Source organism: Engystomops pustulosus, unplaced genomic scaffold, assembly GCF_040894005.1.
Source record: "Engystomops pustulosus unplaced genomic scaffold, aEngPut4.maternal MAT_SCAFFOLD_93, whole genome shotgun sequence".
In the NCBI taxonomy this organism is placed as follows: domain Eukaryota; kingdom Metazoa; phylum Chordata; class Amphibia; order Anura; family Leptodactylidae; genus Engystomops; species Engystomops pustulosus.
The window spans coordinates 104,875-128,242 of NW_027284979.1; the positions used below are offsets into that span (position 1 = coordinate 104,875).

The following is a 23,368-nucleotide window of genomic DNA, read 5'->3' on the forward strand; positions in this document are numbered from 1 at the left end:
GAGGATGCCCCCTGTCTATGGTGATGCTAGAACCTCCTCTCCTCTAGGTGTAGAGGATGCCCCCTGTCTATGGTGATGGTAGAACCTCCTCCTCTCTAGGTGTAGAGGATGCCCCATGTCTATGGTGATGGTAGAACCTCCTCTCCTCTAGGTGTAGAGGATGCCCCCTGTCTATGGTGATGGTAGAACCTCCTCCTCTCTAGGTGTAGAGGATGCCCCATGTCTATGGTGATGGTAGAACCTCCTCTCCTCTAGGTGTAGAGGATGCCCCCTGTCTATGGTGATGGTAGAACCTCCTTTCCTCTAGGTGTAGAGGATGTCCCTGTCTATGGTGATGGTAGAACCTCCTCTCCTCTAGGTGTAGAGGATGCCCCCTGTCTATGGTGATGGTAGAACCTCCTCTCCTCTAGGTGTAGAGGATGCTCCCTGTCTATGGTGATGGTAGTACCTCCTCTCCTCTAGGTGTAGAGGATGTCCCCTGTCTATGGTGATGGTAGAGCCTCCTCTCCTCTAGGTGTAGAGGATGCCCCCTGTCTATGGTGATGGTAGAACCTCCTCTCCTCTAGGTGTAGAGGATGCCCCCTGTCTATGGTGATGGTAGAACTACCTCTCCTCTAGGTTTAGAGGATGCCCCCTGTCTATGGTGATGGTAGAACCTCCTCTCCTCTAGGTGTAGAGGATGCCTCCTGTCTATGGTGATGGTAGAACCTCCTCTCCTCTAGGTGTAGAGGATGCCCCCTGTCTATGGTGATGGTAGAACCTCCTCTCCTCTAGGTGTAGAGGATGCCCCCTGTCTATGGTGATGGTAGAACCTCCTCTCCTCTAGGTGTAGAGGATGCCCCCTGTCTATGGGGATGGTAGAACCTCCTCTCCTCTAGGTGTAGAGGATGCCCCCTGTCTATGGTGATGGTAGAACCTCCTCTAGGTGTAGAGGATGCCCCCCTGTCTATGGTGATGGTAGAACCTCCTCTCCTCTAGGTATAGAGGATGCCCCCTGTCTATGGTGATGGTAGAACCTCCTCTCCCCTAGGTGTAGAGGATGCCCCATGTCTATGGTGATGGTAGAACCTCCTCTCCTCTAGGTGTAGAGGATGCCCCCTGTCTATGGTGATGGTAGAACCTCCTCTCCTCTAGGTGAAGAGGATGCCCCCTGTCTATGGTGATGGTAGAACCTCCTCTCCTCTAGGTGTAGAGGATGCCCCCTGTCTATGTGGATGGTAGAACCTCCTCTCCTCTAGGTGTAGAGGATGCCCCCTGTCTATGGTGATGCTAGAACCTCCTCTCCTCTAGGTGTAGAGGATGCCCCCTGTCTATGGTGATGGTAGAACCTCCTCCTCTCTAGGTGTAGAGGATGCCCCATGTCTATGGTGATGGTAGAACCTCCTCTCCTCTAGGTGTAGAGGATGCCCCCTGTCTATGGTGATGGTAGAACCTCCTCCTCTCTAGGTGTAGAGGATGCCCCATGTCTATGGTGATGGTAGAACCTCCTCTCCTCTAGGTGTAGAGGATGCCCCCTGTCTATGGTGATGGTAGAACCTCCTTTCCTCTAGGTGTAGAGGATGTCCCTGTCTATGGTGATGGTAGAACCTCCTCTCCTCTAGGTGTAGAGGATGCCCCCTGTCTATGGTGATGGTAGAACCTCCTCTCCTCTAGGTGTAGAGGATGCTCCCTGTCTATGGTGATGGTAGTACCTCCTCTCCTCTAGGTGTAGAGGATGTCCCCTGTCTATGGTGATGGTAGAGCCTCCTCTCCTCTAGGTGTAGAGGATGCCCCCTGTCTATGGTGATGGTAGAACCTCCTCTCCTCTAGGTGTAGAGGATGCCCCCTGTCTATGGTGATGGTAGAACCTCCTCTCCTCTAGGTGTAGAGGATGCCCCCCTGTCTATGGTGATGGTAGAACCTCCTCTCCTCTAGGTGTAGAGGATGCCCCCCTGTCTATGGTGATGGTAGAACCTCCTCTCCTCTAGGTGTAGAGGATGCCCCCTGTCTATGGTGATGGTAGATCCTCCTCTACTCTAGGTGTAGAGGATGCCCCCTGTCTATGGTGATGGTAGAACCTCCTCTCCTCTAGGTGTAGAGGATGCCCCCTGTCTATGGTGATGGTAGAACTACCTCTCCTCTAGGTTTAGAGGATGCCCCCTGTCTATGGTGATGGTAGAACCTCCTCTCCTCTAGGTGTAGAGGATGCCCCCTGTCTATGGTAATGGTAGAACCTCCTCTCCTCTAGGTGTAGAGGATGCCCCCTGTCTATGGTGATGGTAGAACCTCCTCTCCTCTAGGTGTAGAGGATGCCCCCTGTCTATGGTGATGGTAGAACCTCCTCTAGGTGTAGAGGATGCCCCCCTGTCTATGGTGATGGTAGAACCTCCTCTCCTCTAGGTATAGAGGATGCCCCCTGTCTATGGTGATGGTAGAACCTCCTCTCCTCTAGGTGTAGAGGATGCCCCATGTCTATGGTGATGGTAGAACCTCCTCTCCTCTAGGTGTAGAGGATGCCCCCTGTCTATGGTGATGGTAGAACCTCCTCTCCTCTAGGTGAAGAGGATGCCCCCTGTCTATGGTGATGGTAGAACCTCCTCTCCTCTATGTGTAGAGGATGCCCCCTGTCTATGTGGATGGTAGAACCTCCTCTCCTCTAGGTGTAGAGGATGCCCCCTGTCTATGGTGATGCTAGAACCTCCTCTCCTCTAGGTGTAGAGGATGCCCCCTGTCTATGGTGATGGTAGAACCTCCTCCTCTCTAGGTGTAGAGGATGCCCCATGTCTATGGTGATGGTAGAACCTCCTCTCCTCTAGGTGTAGAGGATGCCCCCTGTCTATGGTGATGGTAGAACCTCCTCCTCTCTAGGTGTAGAGGATGCCCCATGTCTATGGTGATGGTAGAACCTCCTCTCCTTTAGGTGTAGAGGATGCCCCCTGTCTATGGTGATGGTAGAACCTCCTCTCCTCTAGGTGTAGAGGATGCCCCCCTGTCTATGGTGATGGTAGAACCTCCTCTCCTCTAGGTGTAGAGGATGCCCCCCTGTCTATGGTGATGGTAGAACCTCCTCTCCTCTAGGTGTAGAGGATTTCCCCTGTCTATGCTGATGATAGAACCTGCTCTCCTCCAGGTGTAGAGGATGCCCCTGTCTATGATGATGGTAGAACCTCCTCTCTAGGTGTAGAGGATGCCCCCTGTCTATGGTGATGGTAGAACCTCCTCTCCTCTAGGTGTAGAGGATGCCCCCTGTCTATGTGGATGGTAGAACCTCCTCTCCTCTAGGTGTAGAGGATGCCCCCTGTCTATGGTGATGCTAGAACCTCCTCTCCTCTAGGTGTAGAGGATGCCCCCTGTCTATGGTGATGGTAGAACCTCCTCCTCTCTAGGTGTAGAGGATGCCCCATGTCTATGGTGATGGTAGAACCTCCTCTCCTCTAGGTGTAGAGGATGCCCCCTGTCTATGGTGATGGTAGAACCTCCTCCTCTCTAGGTGTAGAGGATGCCCCATGTCTATGGTGATGGTAGAACCTCCTCTCCTCTAGGTGTAGAGGATGCCCCATGTCTATGGTGATGGTAGAACCTCCTTTCCTCTAGGTGTAGAGGATGTCCCTGTCTATGGTGATGGTAGAACCTCCTCTCCTCTAGGTGTAGAGGATGCCCCCTGTCTATGGTGATGGTAGAACCTCCTCTCCTCTAGGTGTAGAGGATGCTCCCTGTCTATGGTGATGGTAGTACCTCCTCTCCTCTAGGTGTAGAGGATGTCCCCTGTCTATGGTGATGGTAGAGCCTCCTCTCCTCTAGGTGTAGAGGATGCCCCCTGTCTATGGTGATGGTAGAACCTCCTCTCCTCTAGGTGTAGAGGATGCCCCCTGTCTATGGTGATGGTAGAACTACCTCTCCTCTAGGTTTAGAGGATGCCCCCTGTCTATGGTGATGGTAGAACCTCCTCTCCTCTAGGTGTAGAGGATGCCTCCTGTCTATGGTGATGGTAGAACCTCCTCTCCTCTAGGTGTAGAGGATTTCCCCTGTCTATGCTGATGATAGAACCTGCTCTCCTCCAGGTGTAGAGGATGCCCCTGTCTATGATGATGGTAGAACCTCCTCTCTAGGTGTAGAGGATGCCCCCTGTCTATGGTGATGGTAGAACCTCCTCTCCTCTAGGTGTAGAGGATGCCCCCTGTCTATGTGGATGGTAGAACCTCCTCTCCTCTAGGTGTAGAGGATGCCCCATGTCTATGGTGATGGTAGAACCTCCTCTCCTCTAGGTGTAGAGGATGCCCCCTGTCTATGGTGATGGTAGAACCTCCTCTCCTCTAGGTGAAGAGGATGCCCCCTGTCTATGGTGATGGTAGAACCTCCTCTCCTCTAGGTGTAGAGGATGCCCCCTGTCTATGTGGATGGTAGAACCTCCTCTCCTCTAGGTGTAGAGGATGCCCCCTGTCTATGGTGATGCTAGAACCTCCTCTCCTCTAGGTGTAGAGGATGCCCCCTGTCTATGGTGATGGTAGAACCTCCTCCTCTCTAGGTGTAGAGGATGCCCCATGTCTATGGTGATGGTAGAACCTCCTCTCCTCTAGGTGTAGAGGATGCCCCCTGTCTATGGTGATGGTAGAACCTCCTCCTCTCTAGGTGTAGAGGATGCCCCATGTCTATGGTGATGGTAGAACCTCCTCTCCTCTAGGTGTAGAGGATGCCCCCTGTCTATGGTGATGGTAGAACCTCCTTTCCTCTAGGTGTAGAGGATGTCCCTGTCTATGGTGATGGTAGAACCTCCTCTCCTCTAGGTGTAGAGGATGCCCCCTGTCTATGGTGATGGTAGAACCTCCTCTCCTCTAGGTGTAGAGGATGCTCCCTGTCTATGGTGATGGTAGTACCTCCTCTCCTCTAGGTGTAGAGGATGTCCCCTGTCTATGGTGATGGTAGAGCCTCCTCTCCTCTAGGTGTAGAGGATGCCCCCTGTCTATGGTGATGGTAGAACCTCCTCTCCTCTAGGTGTAGAGGATGCCCCCTGTCTATGGTGATGGTAGATCCTCCTCTCCTCTAGGTGTAGAGGATGCCCCCTGTCTATGGTGATGGTAGAACCTCCTCTCCTCTAGGTGTAGAGGATGCCCCCTGTCTATGGTGATGGTAGAACTACCTCTCCTCTAGGTTTAGAGGATGCCCCCTGTCTATGGTGATGGTAGAACCTCCTCTCCTCTAGGTGTAGAGGATGCCCCCTGTCTATGGTAATGGTAGAACCTCCTCTCCTCTAGGTGTAGAGGATGCCCCCTGTCTATGGTGATGGTAGAACCTCCTCTCCTCTAGGTGTAGAGGATGCCCCCTGTCTATGGTGATGGTAGAACCTCCTCTAGGTGTAGAGGATGCCCCCCTGTCTATGGTGATGGTAGAACCTCCTCTCCTCTAGGTATAGAGGATGCCCCCTGTCTATGGTGATGGTAGAACCTCCTCTCCTCTAGGTGTAGAGGATGCCCCATGTCTATGTTGATGGTAGAACCTCCTCTCCTCTAGGTGTAGAGGATGCCCCCTGTCTATGGTGATGGTAGAACCTCCTCTCCTCTAGGTGAAGAGGATGCCCCCTGTCTATGGTGATGGTAGAACCTCCTCTCCTCTAGGTGTAGAGGATGCCCCCTGTCTATGTGGATGGTAGAACCTCCTCTCCTCTAGGTGTAGAGGATGCCCCCTGTCTATGGTGATGCTAGAACCTCCTCTCCTCTAGGTGTAGAGGATGCCCCCTGTCTATGGTGATGGTAGAACCTCCTCCTCTCTAGGTGTAGAGGATGCCCCATGTCTATGGTGATGGTAGAACCTCCTCTCCTCTAGGTGTAGAGGATGCCCCCTGTCTATGGTGATGGTAGAACCTCCTCCTCTCTAGGTGTAGAGGATGCCCCATGTCTATGGTGATGGTAGAACCTCCTCTCCTTTAGGTGTAGAGGATGCCCCCTGTCTATGGTGATGGTAGAACCTCCTTTCCTCTAGGTGTAGAGGATGTCCCTGTCTATGGTGATGGTAGAACCTCCTCTCCTCTAGGTGTAGAGGATGCCCCCTGTCTATGGTGATGGTAGAACCTCCTCTCCTCTAGGTGTAGAGGATGCTCCCTGTCTATGGTGATGGTAGTACCTCCTCTCCTCTAGGTGTAGAGGATGTCCCCTGTCTATGGTGATGGTAGAGCCTCCTCTCCTCTAGGTGTAGAGGATGCCCCCTGTCTATGGTGATGGTAGAACCTCCTCTCCTCTAGGTGTAGAGGATGCCCCCTGTCTATGGTGATGGTAGAACCTCCTCTCCTCTAGGTGTAGAGGATGCCCCCCTGTCTATGGTGATGGTAGAACCTCCTCTCCTCTAGGTGTAGAGGATGCCCCCCTGTCTATGGTGATGGTAGAACCTCCTCTCCTCTAGGTGTAGAGGATTTCCCCTGTCTATGCTGATGATAGAACCTGCTCTCCTCCAGGTGTAGAGGATGCCCCTGTCTATGATGATGGTAGAACCTCCTCTCTAGGTGTAGAGGATGCACGCTGTCTATGGTGTTGGTATAGCCTCCTCATCTCTAGGTGTAGAGGATGCCCCCTGTCTATGGTGATGGTAGAACCTCCTCTTCTCTAGGTGTAGATGATGCCCCCTGTCTATGGTGATGGTAGAACCTCCTCTTCTCTAGGTGTAGAGGATGGCCCCTGTCTATGGTGATGGTAGAATCACCTCTGATCAAGGTGTAGAGGATGCCCCCTGTCTATGGTGATGGTGGGACCTCCTCTCCTCTAGGTGTAGAGGATGCCCCATATCTATGGTGATGGTAGAACCTCCTCTCCTCTAGGTGTAGAGGATGCCCCCTGTCTATGGTGATGGTAGAACCTCCTCTCCTCTAGGTGTAGAGGATGCCCCCTGTCTATGGTGATGGTAGAACCTCCTCTCCTCTAGGTGTAGAGGATGCCCCCTGTCTATGGTGATGGTAGAACCTCCTCTCCTCTAGGTGTAGAGGATGCCCCATATCTATGGTGATGGTAGAACCTCCTCTCCTCTAGGTGTAGAGGATGCCCCCTGTCTATGGTGATGGAAAAACCTGCTCTCCTCTAGGTGTAGAGGATGCCTCCTGTCTATGGTGATGGTAGAACCTCCTTTCCTCTAGGTGTAGAGGATGTCCCCTGTCTATGGTGATGGTAGAACCTCCTCTCCTCTAGGTGTAGAGGATGCCCCATATCTATGGTGATGGTAGAACCTCCTCTCCTCTAGGTGTAGAGGATGCCCCCTGTCTATGGTGATAGGAGAATCACCTCTGATGAAGGTGTAGAGGATGCCTCCTGGTCACAGCTCTACTATGTCCTGTTCATACACTGGTGCTTAAAACTGTCCACAATATTCTGTGTGTGGCCCAGGGATTTCCTTTCCTGACCCCATATTTTTATTAGCAGCTTCCTGGCACTAGTCACTAAGATTAAGTTAAACATCCTCCACTACCCACAAGTCTTTTTCTGCATCAGTTTTCCAAGAAATTTATCATATAAAACACAATTATAATTTTCATTTCCTCAACCCAAGTGCATAACCTTAAATTTATGTACATGTAACCTTATCAACCATTTCTCCAGTTTCTACAAATCTCTCTGTAATGTTATACTATGTATTATTTACTTTACAGAGCTTAGTATCTTCTACAAATATTGTAACTCTACTATGTAAAACCTCTATGACATCATTAAAGGGCTTTTCCAACCTACAGTGATCCTCGTCTCCAGCACCACCATCCCGTTGTGCTGTGTGCCTGTATTTTACAGGGGGCTCTTGCGCTGGGACAAGGAATGGGTGGGCGTGTCGGGCAGCCGGAAGCAGTTTCAGCTGATGTGCCATGTCCCTGTAAACAAACAGGCTTACGGTTATAAGGGACTGTGGCGCGGGACACCGGGGGAGTTAAGTACAGGTTTATTTTTTTTAACAGCCCCAACCCAGCTTTAGTTTTTTGAAGGTTGGATAACCTCATTAAAAAAATATTAAAAAAGAAGGGGCCCCGTTCTTCACCCTGTGGCCCCCACTGGTAACATCAACCTTCTGTTTTCTATCACTAAGCCAGTTGCTTACCCAAATAGATTTGGAATCAAACAGATTTTCCCCTAATCCCAGCCGTCTTATTTCATGTACCAACTTTTATGCAGCGCTGTGTCCTGCGCTCAGTCTGAATCAGTCGAATCGTCTGACGCCCAAGTCCCCATTTCTGTGGTATGAAACCTGTGCAGCCACACCACAATCCGATTGCATGCGACACACTCCCAGCGGAGACGCCTGTTACATACCTGGGGATCTGTAAACTGTCTGTGGTCAGAATCCGTGGACAGGTTCTGTGGTGCCTGAGATTACAAGGGAAGGTCCCTTTTGTATATTTGATTGTATCACACGAGGTCTCATCCCCACACAATGCAATCTACCTGAGGCCTAGCTACCTACCTTTCAGCAGTCCTGGCAGACTCTCGGGACACATTGGTCTGTTCCATAATTCATTGCTATGGTACAGGTCACAGTGTCCACACATGACAGCACGTGTCCATATTCGGTGCAGTATGATGGAGAGATGTTACTCTGCTTACAGGTCATCTCCAGCATCCCAAGCAGCAGGTTAAAGTTCCTGAAAGGAGCCGGACATCTGACAAAGAAAGAGGAAATCACAGAGGAAGAGCTCAACGAAGACGTAGAAGAAATAGATCACGCAGAGCGAGAACTCAGACGTGGACAGATACTCTGGTTCCGGGGCCTCAACCGAATCCAAACACAGGTATATGTTACATTGAATGAGAGGTGATGGACCAGGAGCTCCTCATGAGTAATGAATACGGGGGACGCTAGATGTTCTCCCTCTAGTTGGCCATGATGAGCCCCAACACTGATGTCATTATGGGTGGTCAGTCACGGCTCCCGTGTAAGGACTGTCTATTATGGGTGGTCAGTCATGGCTCCCGTGTAAGGACTGTCTATTATGGGTGGTCAGTCACGGCTTCCGTGTAAGGACTGTCTATTATGGGTGGTCAGTCATGGCTCCCGTGTAAGGACTGTCTATTATGGGTGGTCAGTCATGGCTTCCGTGTAAGGACTGTCTATTGTGGGTGGTCAGTCACGGCTTCCGTGTAAGGACTGTCTATTATGGGTGGTCAGTCATGGCTTCCGTGTAAGGACTGTCTATTATGGGTGGTCAGTCACGGCTTCCGTGTAAGGACTGTCTATTATGGGTGGTCAGTCATGGCTTCCGTTTAAGGACTGTCTATTATGGGTGGTCAGTCATGGCTCCCGTGTAAGGACTGTCTATTATGGGTGGTCGGTCACGGCTCCTGTGTAAGGAATGTCTATTATGGGTGGTCAGTCATGGCTTCCGTGTAAGGACTGTCTATTATGGGTGGTCAGTCACGGCTTCTGTGTAAGGACTGTCTATTATGATTGGTCAGTCATGGCTCTATTATGGGTGGTCAGTCATGGCTCCCGTGTAAGGACTGTCTATTATGGGTGGTCAGTCATGGCTCCCGTGTAAGGACTGTCTATTATGGGTGGTCAGTCACGGCTTCCGTGTAAGGACTGTCTATTATGGGTGGTCAGTCATGGCTCCCGTTTAAGGACTGTCTATTGTGGGTGGTCAGTCACGGCTCCCGTGTAAGGACTGTCTATTATGGGTGGTCAGTCATAGCTCCCGTGTAAGGACGGTCTTTTATGGGTGGTCAGTCATGGCTCCCGTGTAAGGACTGTCTATTATGGGTGGTCAGTCATGGCTCCCGTGTAAGGACTGTCTATTATGGGTGGTCAGTCACGGCTTCTGTGTAAGGACTGTCTATTATGGGTGGTCAGTCATGGCTCCCGTTTAAGGACTGTCTATTGTGGGTGGTCAGTCACGGCTCCCGTGTAAGGACTGTCTATTATGGGTGGTCAGTCATAGCTCCCGTGTAAGGACGGTCTTTTATGGGTGGTCAGTCATGGCTTCCGTGTAAGGACTGTCTATTATGGGTGGTCAGTCACGGCTTCCGTGTAAGGACTGTCTATTATGGGTGGTCAGTCATTGCTTCCGTGTAAGGACTGTCTATTATGGGTGGTCAGTCATGGCTTCCGTGTAAGGACTGTCTATTATGGGTGGTCAGTCATAGCTCCCGTGTAAGGACGGTCTATTATGGGTGGTCAGTCATGGCTTCCGTGTAAGGACTGTCTATTATGGGTGGTCAGTCACGGCTTCCGTGTAAGGACTGTCTATTATGGGTGGTCAGTCATGGCTTCCGTGTAAGGACTGTCTATTATGGGTGGTCAGTCACGGCTTCCGTGTAAGGACTGTCTATTATGGGTGCTCAGTCATGGCTTCCGTGTAAGGACTGTCTATTATGGGTGGTCAGTCATGGCTCTATTATGGGTGGTCAGTCACGGCTCCTGTGTCAGGACTGTCTATTATGGGTGGTCAGTCACGGCTTCCGTGTAAGGACTGTCTATTATGGGTGGTCAGTCATGGCTTCCGTGTAAGGACTGTCTATTATGGGTGGTCAGTCATGGCTCCCGTTTAAGGACTGTCTATTATGGGAGGTCAGTCATGGCTTCCGTGTAAGGACTGTCTATTATGGGTGGTCAGTCATAGCTCCCGTGTAAGGACTGTCTATTATGGGTGGTCAGTCATGGCTTCCGTGTAAGGACTGTCTATTATGGGTGGTCAGTCACGGCTCCTGTGTAAGGACTGTCTATTATGGGTGGTCAGTCACAGCTCCCGTGTAAGGACTGTCTATTATGGGTGGTCAGTCACGGCTCCCGTGTAAGGACTGTCTATTATGGGTGGTCAGTCATGGCTCCCGTGTAAGGACTGTCTATTATGGGTGGTCAGTCATGGCTTCCGTGTAAGGACTGTCTATTATGGGTGGTCAGTCACGGCTTCCGTGTAAGGACTGTCTATTATGGGTGGTCAGTCACGGCTTCCGTGTAAGGACTGTCTATTATGGGTGGTCAGTCACGGCTTCCGTGTAAGGACTGTCTATTATGGGTGGTCAGTCACGGCTTCCGTGTAAGGACTGTCTATTATGGGTGGTCAGTCATGGCTTCCGTGTAAGGACTGTCTATTATGGGTGGTCAGTCATGGCTTCCGTGTAAGGACTGTCTATTATGGGTGGTCAGTCATGGCTTCCGTGTAAGGACTGTCTATTATGGGTGGTCAGTCATGGCTTCCGTGTAAGGACTGTCTATTATGGGTGGTCAGTCATGGCTTCCGTGTAAGGACTGTCTATTATGGGTGGTCAGTCATGGCTTCCGTGTAAGGACTGTCTATTATGGGTGGTCAGTCATGGCTTCCGTGTAAGGACTGTCTATTATGGGTGGTCAGTCACGGCTCCCGTGTAAGGACTGTCTATTATGGGTGGTCAGTCATAGCTCCCGTGTAAGGACTGTCTATTATGGGTGGTCAGTCATAGCTCCCGTGTAAGGACTGTCTATTATGGGTGGTCAGTCATGGCTCCAGTGTAAGGACTGTCTATTATGGGTGGTCAGTCACGGCTTCTGTGTAAGGACTGTCTATTATGGGTGGTCAGTCATGGCTTCCGTGTAAGGACTGTCTATTATGGGTGGTCAGTCATGGCTTCCGTGTAAGGACTGTCTATTATGGGTGGTCAGTCACGGCTCCCGTGTTAGGACTGTCTATTATGGGTGGTCAGTCATAGCTCCGTGTAAGGACTGTCTATTATGGGTGGTCAGTCATAGCTCCCGTGTAAGGACTGTCTATTATGGGTGGTCAGTCATAGCTCCCGTGTAAGGACTGTCTATTATGGGTGGTCAGTCACGGCTTCTGTGTAAGGACTGTCTATTATGGGTGGTCAGTCATGGCTTCCGTGTAAGGACTGTCTATTATGGGTGGTCAGTCATGGCTTCCGTGTAAGGACTGTCTATTATGGGTGGTCAGTCACGGCTCCCGTGTAAGGACTGTCTATTATGGGTGGTCAGTCATGGCTTCCGTGTAAGGACTGTCTATTATGGGTGGTCAGTCACGGCTTCCGTGTAAGGACTGTCTATTATGGGTGGTCAGTCATGGCTTCCGTGTAAGGACTGTCTATTATGGGTGGTCAGTCACAGCTCCCGTGTAAGGACTGTCTATTATGGGTGGTCAGTCATGGCTTCCGTGTAAGGACTGTCTATTATGGGTGGTCAGTCATGGCTTCCGTGTAAGGACTGTCTATTATGGGTGGTCAGTCACGGCTCCCGTGTAAGGACTGTCTATTATGGGTGGTCAGTCATGGCTCCAGTGTAAGGACTGTCTATTATGGGTGGTCAGTCACGGCTTCTGTGTAAGGACTGTCTATTATGGGTGGTCAGTCATGGCTTCCGTGTAAGGACTGTCTATTATGGGTGGTCAGTCATGGCTCCCGTGTAAGGACTGTCTATTATACTTTGATGGTAGAGAAGTCTCATTGAGAGCGTCTGTGCCGTGGCCTCCTTGATCACACGTGGCACTGCCTGCGTATGGACAATGTCTATATTGGGGGATATTTGTCAGGGCCTCTGCGCAGGACCCCGCCTGGAGCCTCCATTAAGTGAATAGACCTGGTGGTCCCGGGTGCTCGAGGTCCCAGGCAGCCAAGGAGAACCAGACAGCTGCACATTGCGGGGCATTAGGGCAAATAACGGTGAGGACATGAGGTGCAGGAGGGTGGGGCATCTTCAGCCCCTCCCTACATCTCACACCCGCTATACTGTACCACACACATCCATTATACCCGACCTACATACAGGTCTGTCCATGCAGCCTGAGGGGTCCCCAAGTGCAGACCACCCTGTACAATCACCCTGTACCCCAGTGCAGACCGCCCTGTACAATCACCCTGTACCCCAGTGCAGACCGCCCTGTACAATCACCCTGTACCCCAGTGCAGACCGCCCTGTACAATCACCCTGTACCCCAGTGCAGACCGCCCTGTACAATCACCCTGTACCCCAGTGCAGACCGCCCTGTACAATCACCCTGTACCCCAGTGCAGACCGCCCTGTACAATCACCCTGTACCCCAGTGCAGACCGCCCTGTACAATCACCCTGTACCCCAGTGCAGACCGCCCTGTACCCCAGTGCAGACCGCCCTGTACAATCACCCTGTACCCCAGTGCAGACCGCCCTGTACAATCACCCTGTACCCCAGTGCAGACCGCCCTGTACAACCACCCTGTACCCCAGTGCAGACCGCCCTGTACAATCACCCTGTACCCCAGTGCAGACCGCCCTGTACAATCACCCTGTACCCCAGTGCAGACCGCCCTGTACAATCACCCTGTACCCCAGTGCAGACCGCCCTGTACAATCACCCTGTACCCCAGTGCAGACCGCCCTGTACCCCAGTGCAGACCGCCCTGTACAATCACCCTGTACCCCAGTGCAGACCGCCCTGTACAATCACCCTGTACCCCAGTGCAGACCGCCCTGTACCCCAGTGCAGATCGCCCTGTACAATCACCCTGTACCCCAGTGCAGACCGCCCTGTACAATCACCCTGTACCCCAGTGCAGACCGCCCTGTACAATCACCCTGTACCCCAGTGCAGACCGCCCTGTACAATCACCCTGTACCCCAGTGCAAACAGCCCTGTACAATCACCCTGTACCCCAGTGCAGACCGCCCTGTACAATCACCCTGTACTCCAGTGCAGACCGCCCTGTACAATCACCCTGTACCCCAGTGCAGACCACCTTGTACAATCACCCTGTACCCAGTGCAGACCACCCTGTACAATCACCCTGTACCCCAGTGCAGACCGCCCTGTACAATCACCCTGTACCCCAGTGCAGACCGCCCTGTACAATCACCCTGTACCCCAGTGCAGACCGCCCTGTACAATCACCCTGTACTCCAGTGCAGACCGCCCTGTACAATCACCCTGTACCCCAGTGCAGACCACCTTGTACAATCACCCTGTACCCCAGTGCAGACCACCCTGTACAATCACCCTGTACCCCAGTGCAGACCGCCCTGTACAATCACCCTGTACCCCAGTGCAGACCGCCCTGTACAATCACCCTGTACCCCAGTGCAGACCGCCCTCACCGAGACCATCAGTACAATTATTATCAAGAAAGGAGAAGACTAATCTACATAGACAAAGATAGAAGAGGTGGCAGGATAACCCCACCTCATACACTCACTGCACAGTACACTAGACCCCACCACCTCATACACTCACTGCACAGGACACTAGACTCCACCACCTCATACACTCACTGCACAGGACACTAGACCCCACCACCTCATACACTCACTGCACAGGACACTAGACTCCACCACCTCATACACTCACTGCACAGGACACTAGACCCCACCACCTCATACACTCACTGCACAGTACACTAGACCCCACCACCTCATACACTCACTGCACAGGACACCGGACCCCACCACTTCATACACTCACTGCACATTACACTGGACCCCACCACCTCATACACTCACTGCACAGGACACTAGACCCCACCACCTCATACACTCACTGCACATTACACTGGACCCCACAACCTCATACACTCACTGCACAGGACACCGGACCCCACCACCTCATACAGTCACTGCACAGGACACTAGACCCCACCACCTCATACACTTACTGCACAGGACCCCACCACCTCAAACACTCACTGCATAGGACACTAGACCCCACCACCTCATACACTCACTGCACAGTACACTGGACCCCACCACCTCATACACTCACTGCACAGTACACTAGACCCTACCACCTCATACGCTCACTGCACAGTACACTGGACCCCACCACCTCATTCACTCACTGCACAGTACACTGGACCCCACCACCTCATACACTCACTGCACATTACACTAGACCCCACCACCTCATACGCTCACTGCACAGTACACTGGACCCCACCACCTCATACACTCACTGCACAGTACACTAGACCCCACCACCTCATACAGGCACGGTACGCAGGACTGGACCCCACATTTGGGCTGTCCTATTGAGGTTTGTTCTGACATATTGGGCATATCATTTCCATATACTGTGAGTATGTAAATTGTATAGAGAAGATTAGAAGCCTTGGATATGACCCCTGAAGAATAAATGGCTGATACCGGTACAGTTCCTGTATATGATTACTGTGTGTATCACTTTGTATTCCTTGTATTTCATGTTGGTCTTTTGCCTCAATGTTTGCTTTGTGTCTTTGTATTGTTGTGTGTTGTTTTTTATTATCATTATTTTTACCATTTGTTGCATGGACTGTTAAAGAAACTTGTCTCATTTTCTGCTCCGTTACAGATTGAAGTAGTGAATACTTTCAAGAGTGGGGCTTCCTTTCAGGGGGCCCTGAGGAGACAATCATCCACCACCAGCCAGAACCAGGATGTTACCAATATTTCTAGTCCTAGTCATGTCTCGTTATCCAATGCTCTTTCTTCTCCTACCAGCACCTCAGCAGCAGGGCGTGAGTTTCTTCTTACTGCCAGACATCCACAGAAATGCCAACTAGCCTGTGGCTCTCACCAAGGCCTCCTCCAAGGCCAGCACATCATCTTCATGACCTCCTCACGATTACCTGATAGAAGAGGCTCCGAGCTGTCACCTCCTCAGCTCTGGAGCCTGTAATTGTTCATAATATTTTAATTCTTTCATTTTCACAATAACTTAAAACAAGATGGTAAAGAAAGAAAAAAAGAAAGAAAGAGGGGCCTATCCCACAAAATAGTTTTACTGCCTCCTTGTGGTGGGGTGGGTAATATATGATATTCCTGGAGCCCGGAGCTGTGCTGCAGGGGAGTCCAGTATCTGTGCTGGTCCTTTATTTGCTCGCCCTGCAGTTCTTGTACAGCTTCTTCTTTACAGGTTCTGAAGTTGTGTAGGACCGATGTTGCTTCATGGTCATAGTGACACAGCAGCTCATGTACGACTTTAACACCTGATAATTGGGATCCCATAACCATATAGGACTTGCTGTGTAAGTCACCTCCACACTTCACACGCGGCATGAAGAACACTTCCATATTTCGCCTGTAGCAAGAGAAACACTTCCACATTTCATCTTCATAAATTTGTCATACATGACTATTCCTGGCAATGACTACTACTGAACTCAAGGAATGGAAGGCTTCTTTTGGTGTAGACCTGTACTGAAGGCTTCCTCTAGTCCAGACCTTTAGTGACGGACCGGAAATCTTCCTCTAGTCTATACCTTTATTGAAGGACCATAAGGCTTCCTCTAGTCCAGACCTTTAGTGACGGACTGGAAGGTTTCATCTAGTCTAGATCTTTACTGAAGGACTGAAAGGCTTCCTCTGTTGTATACCTTTACTGAAGGACTGTCTGGCTTCCTCTGGTGTACACTTTTACTGAAGGAATGGAAGGCTTGTTTTGGTGTAGACCTTTACTGAAGGCTTCCTCTAGTCTAGACCTTTAGTGAAGGACCGAAAGGCTTCATCTAGTGTACAATTTTACTGGCTGGCTTCCTCCAGTGTAGATTATTACTGTAGGACTGGAAGGCTTCCTCTGATGTATACCTTTAATGAAGGACTTAAAGGCTTCCTCTAATCTACACATTTAGTGAAGGACTGGAAAGCTTCCTCAGGTCTAGACCTTTACTAAAGTTGCGGAAGGCTTCTCATTAAAAGACAGAAATGCTTCCTCTAATCTACAACTTTACTGAAGGACCGTAAGGCTTCCTCTAGTCTAGACCTTTAGTGAAGGACCGAAAGGCTTCCTCTAGTTTAGACTTTTACTGAAGACAGGAAGGCTTCCTCTGCTGTAGACTTTTACTGAAGGACCTGAAGGCTTCCTTTGATGTAGACCTTTAATGAAGGACTGAAAGGCTTCCTCTACTCTAGATATTTAGTGAAGGACTGGAAAGCTTCCTCAGGTCTAGACCTTTACTAAGGATCCTAAAGACTTCCTCTTGTCGAGACTTTTACTGAAAGACCGGAAGGTTTTCTATTGTGTAGACCTTTACTGAAGGACCAAAAGGCTTCCTCTGGTGTAGACTTTTGCTAAAGGATAAGAAGGATTCCTGTAGTCTAGACCTGTACTAATGCACTGGAAGACTTCCTGTGATGTAGGCCTTTACTGAAGGATTGAAAGGCTTCCTCTAGTCTAGACTTTTACTGAATGACTGGATGGCTTCCTCTGGTGTAGACCCTTATTGATGGACTGGAAGGCATCCTCTGGTGTAGACTAATACGGATGGACCGGTAGGCTCTCTCTAATGTAGACTTTTACTGAAGGACCGGAAGGCTTCCTCTGATGTAGACTTTCACTGATGGACTTAAAGCCATCCTCTGGTGTAGACTAATACTGATGGACTCAAAGGGTTCCTCTGGTCTAGACCTTTACTAAAGAACCGGAAGGCTTCCTCTCCTCTAGACTTTTACTGAAGAACCAAAAGTCTTCCTCTATTCTAGACCTTTACTGAAGGATTTAAAGGCTTCCTCAAGTCTAAACCTTTAGTGAAAAGCCAGAAGGCTTCCTCTAGTCAAGACCTTTACTGAAGGACTGGAGGGCTTCCTCTAGTCAAGGCATCTAATAAAGGCCTGGAAGGCTTACTCTGGTGTAAACTTTATCTGAAGCACTGGAACTCTTCCTCTGGTGTAGACTCCTCCTGATGGAATGGAAGGCTTCCTCTGATGTAGAATATTAGTGATGGATTGCAAGGCTTCCTCTGGTCTAGACCTTCACTAAAGAACCAGAAGGCTTCTGCTCATCTAGACCTTTACTGAAGGATCGAAAGGCTCCCTCAGGTCTAGACCTTTAGTGAAGGACTGTAAGGTCTTCTCTGGTGTAGACCTCTACTGATGGACTGGAAGGCTTCCTCCAGTGTAGACTTTTACTGGAGGACCGGAAAGTTTCCCCTAGTCTAGGCCTTCAGTGAAGAACCAGAAGGCTTTCTCTGGTGTAGACTTTTGCTAAAGGATAAGAAGGATTCCTGTAGTCTAGACCTGTACTAATGCACTGGAAGACTTCCTGTGATGTAGGCTGTGGGGAATTGCTCTGGTAGTTGACTGGTAGCAGTGCAGGAAGCAGTGACACACGCAGGTTTAAAAGTCCAACTTAAGTGTTTATTCACACTTGCAAAACAGAACACAAATTCAGCCTTGGCTTAGGCACATGCAAAAACATTATAAAAGTAATTCCTGCCCGGCTAGGCGCTGTCTAATACATTTTGAGGACCCTAGCTATCCGGGTACCAGGCTGCCTGGCACACGCTCTTGGCCAGCAGCAAGACAGGAGACCCTCAGTTACCTTTGCTGTGAGAATGCAATCTCGCTTTCAGCTCTCCAGGTAGGGCCTCTCCTACTGCTTCTGGCCTGCAGACTAAATCAGGCCCTAACGAGGCCTGTGACCTGCACCTGTGGGCTATACAAAAGCCCAGGACCGAAGCCCGGGTGGAGTAGGAGTCCCACTACCAGCCTACCCCTACTCCATAATAAGCAGGCCCAGTACGGACATTACCAATGTGTCTGTGTTAGCTAGGCCAACACAGACAAAACAGACTATTCCTGCTTATCATGTCTGCATTAACCCTTGGGTTACTGCAGACAAACCCAGGGCTTTTACCACATGTATTTCATCTGCCTGTAAGACAGATAGCGGTTTTCCCACACAATACCTCTCACTTTCTCACATCCCCTCCCCCTCAGTTCAGACCCACCGGGGCGAACTCCTGACATTAAGCAATGCGTTCGGGACAAGGCATCCGCATTGCCCTGTAGCTTCCCGGCTCTGTGCTCCACCATGAAACTGAAATTTTGGAGGGACAAGAACCACCTAGTGACCCTGGCATTCTTCTCCTTAGTTCTACTCATCCACGTGAGAGGAGAGTGGTCAGTTATGAGACGGAACTGTCGTCCCAGCAAGTAGTACCGTAGGGACTCTAATGCCCACTTTATCGCCAGACATTCCTTCTCTACGATACTGTAATTTTTTTCAGCTGGCGTGAGCTTCCTGCTCAGGTAAGTAATGGGGTGTTCCCCGCCATTCACCTCCTGAGACAGGACAGCTCCCAGTCCTACATCTGACGCATCCGTCTGCACAATAAACTCTTTCTTGAAGTTTGGCGCAATGAGGATGGGAGATCCACACAACGCAGACTTCAATGCCTGAAAAGCACCTTCTGCTTGTTCATTCCACCGCACCATGACAGGCCTTTTACCCTTCAGCAGGTCTGTCAGGGGAGCGGACATGGTGGCAAAGTTTGGTATAAACCGTCTGTAGTACCCTACAATGCCCAGGAATGCCCTGACTTGCTTTGTGCTCACTGGTTGAGGCCAACCCTGTATAGCGTCAATCTTGTTGATCTGAGGTTTAATTATACCTCGACCAATCACATACCCCAAATAGTGTGTCTCCTCCATTCCCAGCGCACACTTCTTGGGGTTTGCAGTCAGGCCCGCTGCCCTTAGCGAGTTCACTACGGCCTGTACCTTGGCCAAGTGACTCGCCCAGTCTTGGCTGTAGATGATAATGTCATCTAGATAGGCGGAGGCGTATCTCCTATGTGGCTTTAACATTATGTCCATTAACCGTTGAAAGGTAGCGGGGGCCCCATGAAGCCCAAACGGTAATACAACATAGTGAAAAAGGCCCTCAGGGGTGATAAAGGCTGTCTTTTCTTTAGCCCTATCTGTCAGGGGTACCTGCCAATATCCTTTAGTTAGATCCAGGGTGGTGAAGTACCGAGCACCCCCTAGTCTCTCAATAAGCTCGTCCACCCGGGGCATGGGATAGGCATCAAACTTAGACACCTCATTCAATTTTCTAAAATAGTTGCAAAATCGCAACGTCCCATCCGGTTTGGGAATTAGAACAATTGGACTGGCCCACTCACTTTTGGACTCCTCAATAACCCCTAGCTTCAGCATCTTCTGAACTTCTTCTGATATGGCTTGTCTACGAGCTTCAGGGACTCGGTACGGCCTTAATCTTACCTTTACCCCTGGCTCAGTGACAATATCATGTTTAATTACAGATGTGTAGCCTGGCAACTCTGAGAACACATCTGTATTTCTTGCTACAAACTCTCTAGCCTCTCGCTGTTGCTCTTTGGTAAGGGTATCGGCTATTCGCAGTTCTGCCTCCGGCACTGGCTTATCTGCAGCCTGTGAGGGTAGCGCAGGAGGTGGACTAGCCAGAACCATCTCTGTATGCAGACTCTCTCTGTCTTTCCAGGCCTTCAACAGATTTACATGATAAGTCTGCTCGGGTTTTCTCCGTCCGGGCTGACGTATCCTGTAGTTCACCTCTCCTATTTTCTCTATAACCTCATACGGTCCTTGCCATTTAGCGAGAAACTTACTTTCTACAGTGGGGACTAGCACCAACACACGATCACCGGGACTAAAGCTCCTTACTTTTGCTGACCTGTTATAAACCCGGCTTTGAGTTCTTTGTGCCTCCTCCATATGCTCCTTGACTATGGGCATGACGGCCGCCACCCTGTCCTGCATATCTGCGATATGGTCTATTACACTTTTGTGGGGGGTGGGCTCTTGTTCCCATGTCTCCTTGGCTATGTCCAGGAGACCCCTGGGATGTCTGCCATACACTAACTCAAACGGTGAGAACCCAGTAGAGGCTTGTGGGACCTCTCGGATGGCGAACATTAAATATGGCAATAGTACATCCCAGTCCTTCCCATCCTTGTTTACCACCTTTTTTAGCATACTCTTTAAAGTTTTGTTGAACCGTTCTACCAATCCATCCGTCTGAGGATGGTACACAGAGGTGCGTAACGGTTTAATATTAAAGAGCCGACATAGCTCCTTGGTGACTTTTGACATAAAAGGAGTCCCCTGATCTGTGAGGATCTCCTTGGGAAGTCCCACCCGGCAGAACATGGCAAACAACTCTTTAGCAATTAGTTTCGCAGAGGTGTGCCGTAGTGGGATAGCCTCAGGATATCGGGTAGCATAGTCCATGACTACCAGGATATGCTGATGCCCCCGAGCAGATTTAACTAAAGGACCGACCAAATCCATGGCGACCCTTTCAAAGGGTACCTCAATAATGGGCAGAGGTACCAACGGACTTCGAAAGTGTACCATAGGAGCATGCAATTGACAATCAGGGCAAGTTTCACAATACCTTTTTACCCTATCATATACTCCTGGCCAGTAAAAACGCTGCAAGATGCGTTCCAGAGTTTTTGTGGTACCTAGGTGCCCTCCCATCACATGCTTATGTGCAAGGTCTAACACCATCTGACGATATGGCTGAGGCACCATTAACTGCTCCCGGGTTTCACCGTGGACCTTATCAATGCGGTACAATAACTCCTGATTTACCACCACACGGGGGAACAACTTATCCGCACCTGGGTGCTGAGGTACGCCATTCATTTCTACCACATTTTCTCTGGCGCGGACCAGAGTGGGGTCCTGGAGTTGGGCAGTACCAAAGTTGTCACGGGATACCTCCAAATCAGACAACTGCGGTCCTGTCACTACCTCCTCAGTTTCGCCTGCCATAACATCTAGGGGAAACATTACACTTCCATCTTCTGTGGCGGTCACCCCTACGGCAGGAACTCCAGAGTCTGGGTCATCAGGCTCGGCTTCAGAGATCTGACCAGACAACACAGGAGAACAACCCCCCAACTCTTGGTTTCCCCGCCATAGAGTCCAGAACATGGGGAAGTCCCGTCCCAAGATAAGGTCATGGGGCAAGTTCTTGACAACCGCTGCCTCATGTAGTGTCTCTCCACAAGAGGTCTGGAAGTTAATAACTGTGGTGGGGTAGTCCTTTACGTCCCCATGGATGCACAGGACTCCAATTGTGCGCCCTGTGACCGCCTTGGGGTCTGTGAGGGACCCATTAATCAAGGTCACCCGACTGCCTGAGTCCAGCAGGGCCAACGCTGGATGCCCTGCCACAGTCACCCGGCACAGGTGGCGCTCATCAGCAGAGTCGGGGCTAGTAGCTGTGTAGACAGGGGCAGCATAGAGAGAAACCCTTCTGGCGGAACTGCAGTCCATGGGCTCTGAGGAATTGGGGCAATGGGCTGCAATATGACCTGGCTCATGGCAGGTCCAACAGGTGGGAGCCTCCCCCCTCCTCCTCCCCTGGGGTACTTCCCGGACATTGGGCGTTGTCCTGCCCCGGGAATTTGTGGGTGACAAGACCTTCCGTGCCTTAAGGCCTGTCTTGGTATAAGGGGCTTTCTTTGTTAGGGCCTGAGTGGCACAAAACCTCTCCACCAACCCCACCAGTGCATCGGCATCAGACGGGTCCCCGTGTCCCACCCATTGTTGGATCTCACCCGGCAAGGCCCTCAGGAAACGGTCCAAAACAACCTTCTCGACCATCTGGGCTGGGGTGGATGTCTCCGGCTGGAGCCACTTGCGGACCAAGTGAACAAGTTGGTGCATCTGCCCCCTCGGTGGTAGCGCCTCCTGGTATCTCCAGCTATTCACTCTTTGAGCGCGTAGATGCTGATCCACTCCTAGTCGGGCCAAGATCTCTGCCTTTACCTTGGAGTAGTCCCGGGCATCCTCCTCGCTCAGGTCGTAGTATGCCTGCTGGGGATCAGCGACGAGGAAGGGGGCCAACACCTCTGCCCAGTGTTGCTGTGGCCACCCTCTCAAAGCCTGTCAGATAGGCCTCCACATCATCCTCGGCGGTCATCTTGGTCATAGCTTTGCGGACCTCTTTCCTGGCGTCCTTCACCGTCATTGCTGGGACAGTCCTTTGCTGAGCAGCGGTCAGGGCTGTTATCTGCTGGAGCAGCAATCTGTTTGTCTCTTGCTGCTGCACGTTGGACTGGACAAGCTGCTTGATTAACTCCTCCATGGCTGTGGCTTGCAGCTTCAGTGCTGTCAACTTCCAGGACATGCACTAGTGTATACTTCACTGCACTTTGCCCGCTCCAATCCACCATATGTGGGGAATTGCTCTGGTAGTTGACTGGTAGCAGTGCAGGAAGCAGTGACACACGCAGGTTTAAAAGTCCAACTTAAGTGTTTATTCACACTTGCAAAACAGAACACAAATTCAGCCTTGGCTTAGGCACATGCAAAAACATTATAAAAGTAATTCCTGCCCGGCTAGGCGCTGTCTAATACATTTTGAGGACCCTAGCTATCCGGGTACCAGGCTGCCTGGCACACGCTCTTGGCCAGCAGCAAGACAGGAGACCCTCAGTTACCTTTGCTGTGAGAATGCAATCTCGCTTTCAGCTCTCCAGGTAGGGCCTCTCCTACTGCTTCTGGCCTGCAGACTAAATCAGGCCCTAACGAGGTCTGTGACCTGCACCTGTGGGCTATACAAAAGCCCAGGACCGAAGCCCGGGTGGAGTAGGAGTCCCACTACCAGCCTACCCCTACTCCATAATAAGCAGGCCCAGTACGGACATTACCAATGTGTCTGTGTTAGCTAGGCCAACACAGACAAAACAGACTATTCCTGCTTATCATGTCTGCATTAACCC

The 23,368-nt window shown here is 50.8% G+C and overlaps 1 protein-coding gene across 1 annotated transcript in view; it reads left to right on the forward strand.

The window, feature by feature from the left end:
- ATP2B2 (ATPase plasma membrane Ca2+ transporting 2) overlaps positions 1-23,368 on the forward strand; it is a 110,692-nt gene that overhangs the window by 76,513 nt on the left and 10,811 nt on the right. Inside the window, exon 20 of the mRNA XM_072131569.1 lies at positions 8,549-8,731. Coding sequence (XP_071987670.1) covers positions 8,549-8,731 — 183 coding nt within the window. The remainder of the gene's footprint in view (positions 1-8,548; positions 8,732-23,368) is intronic.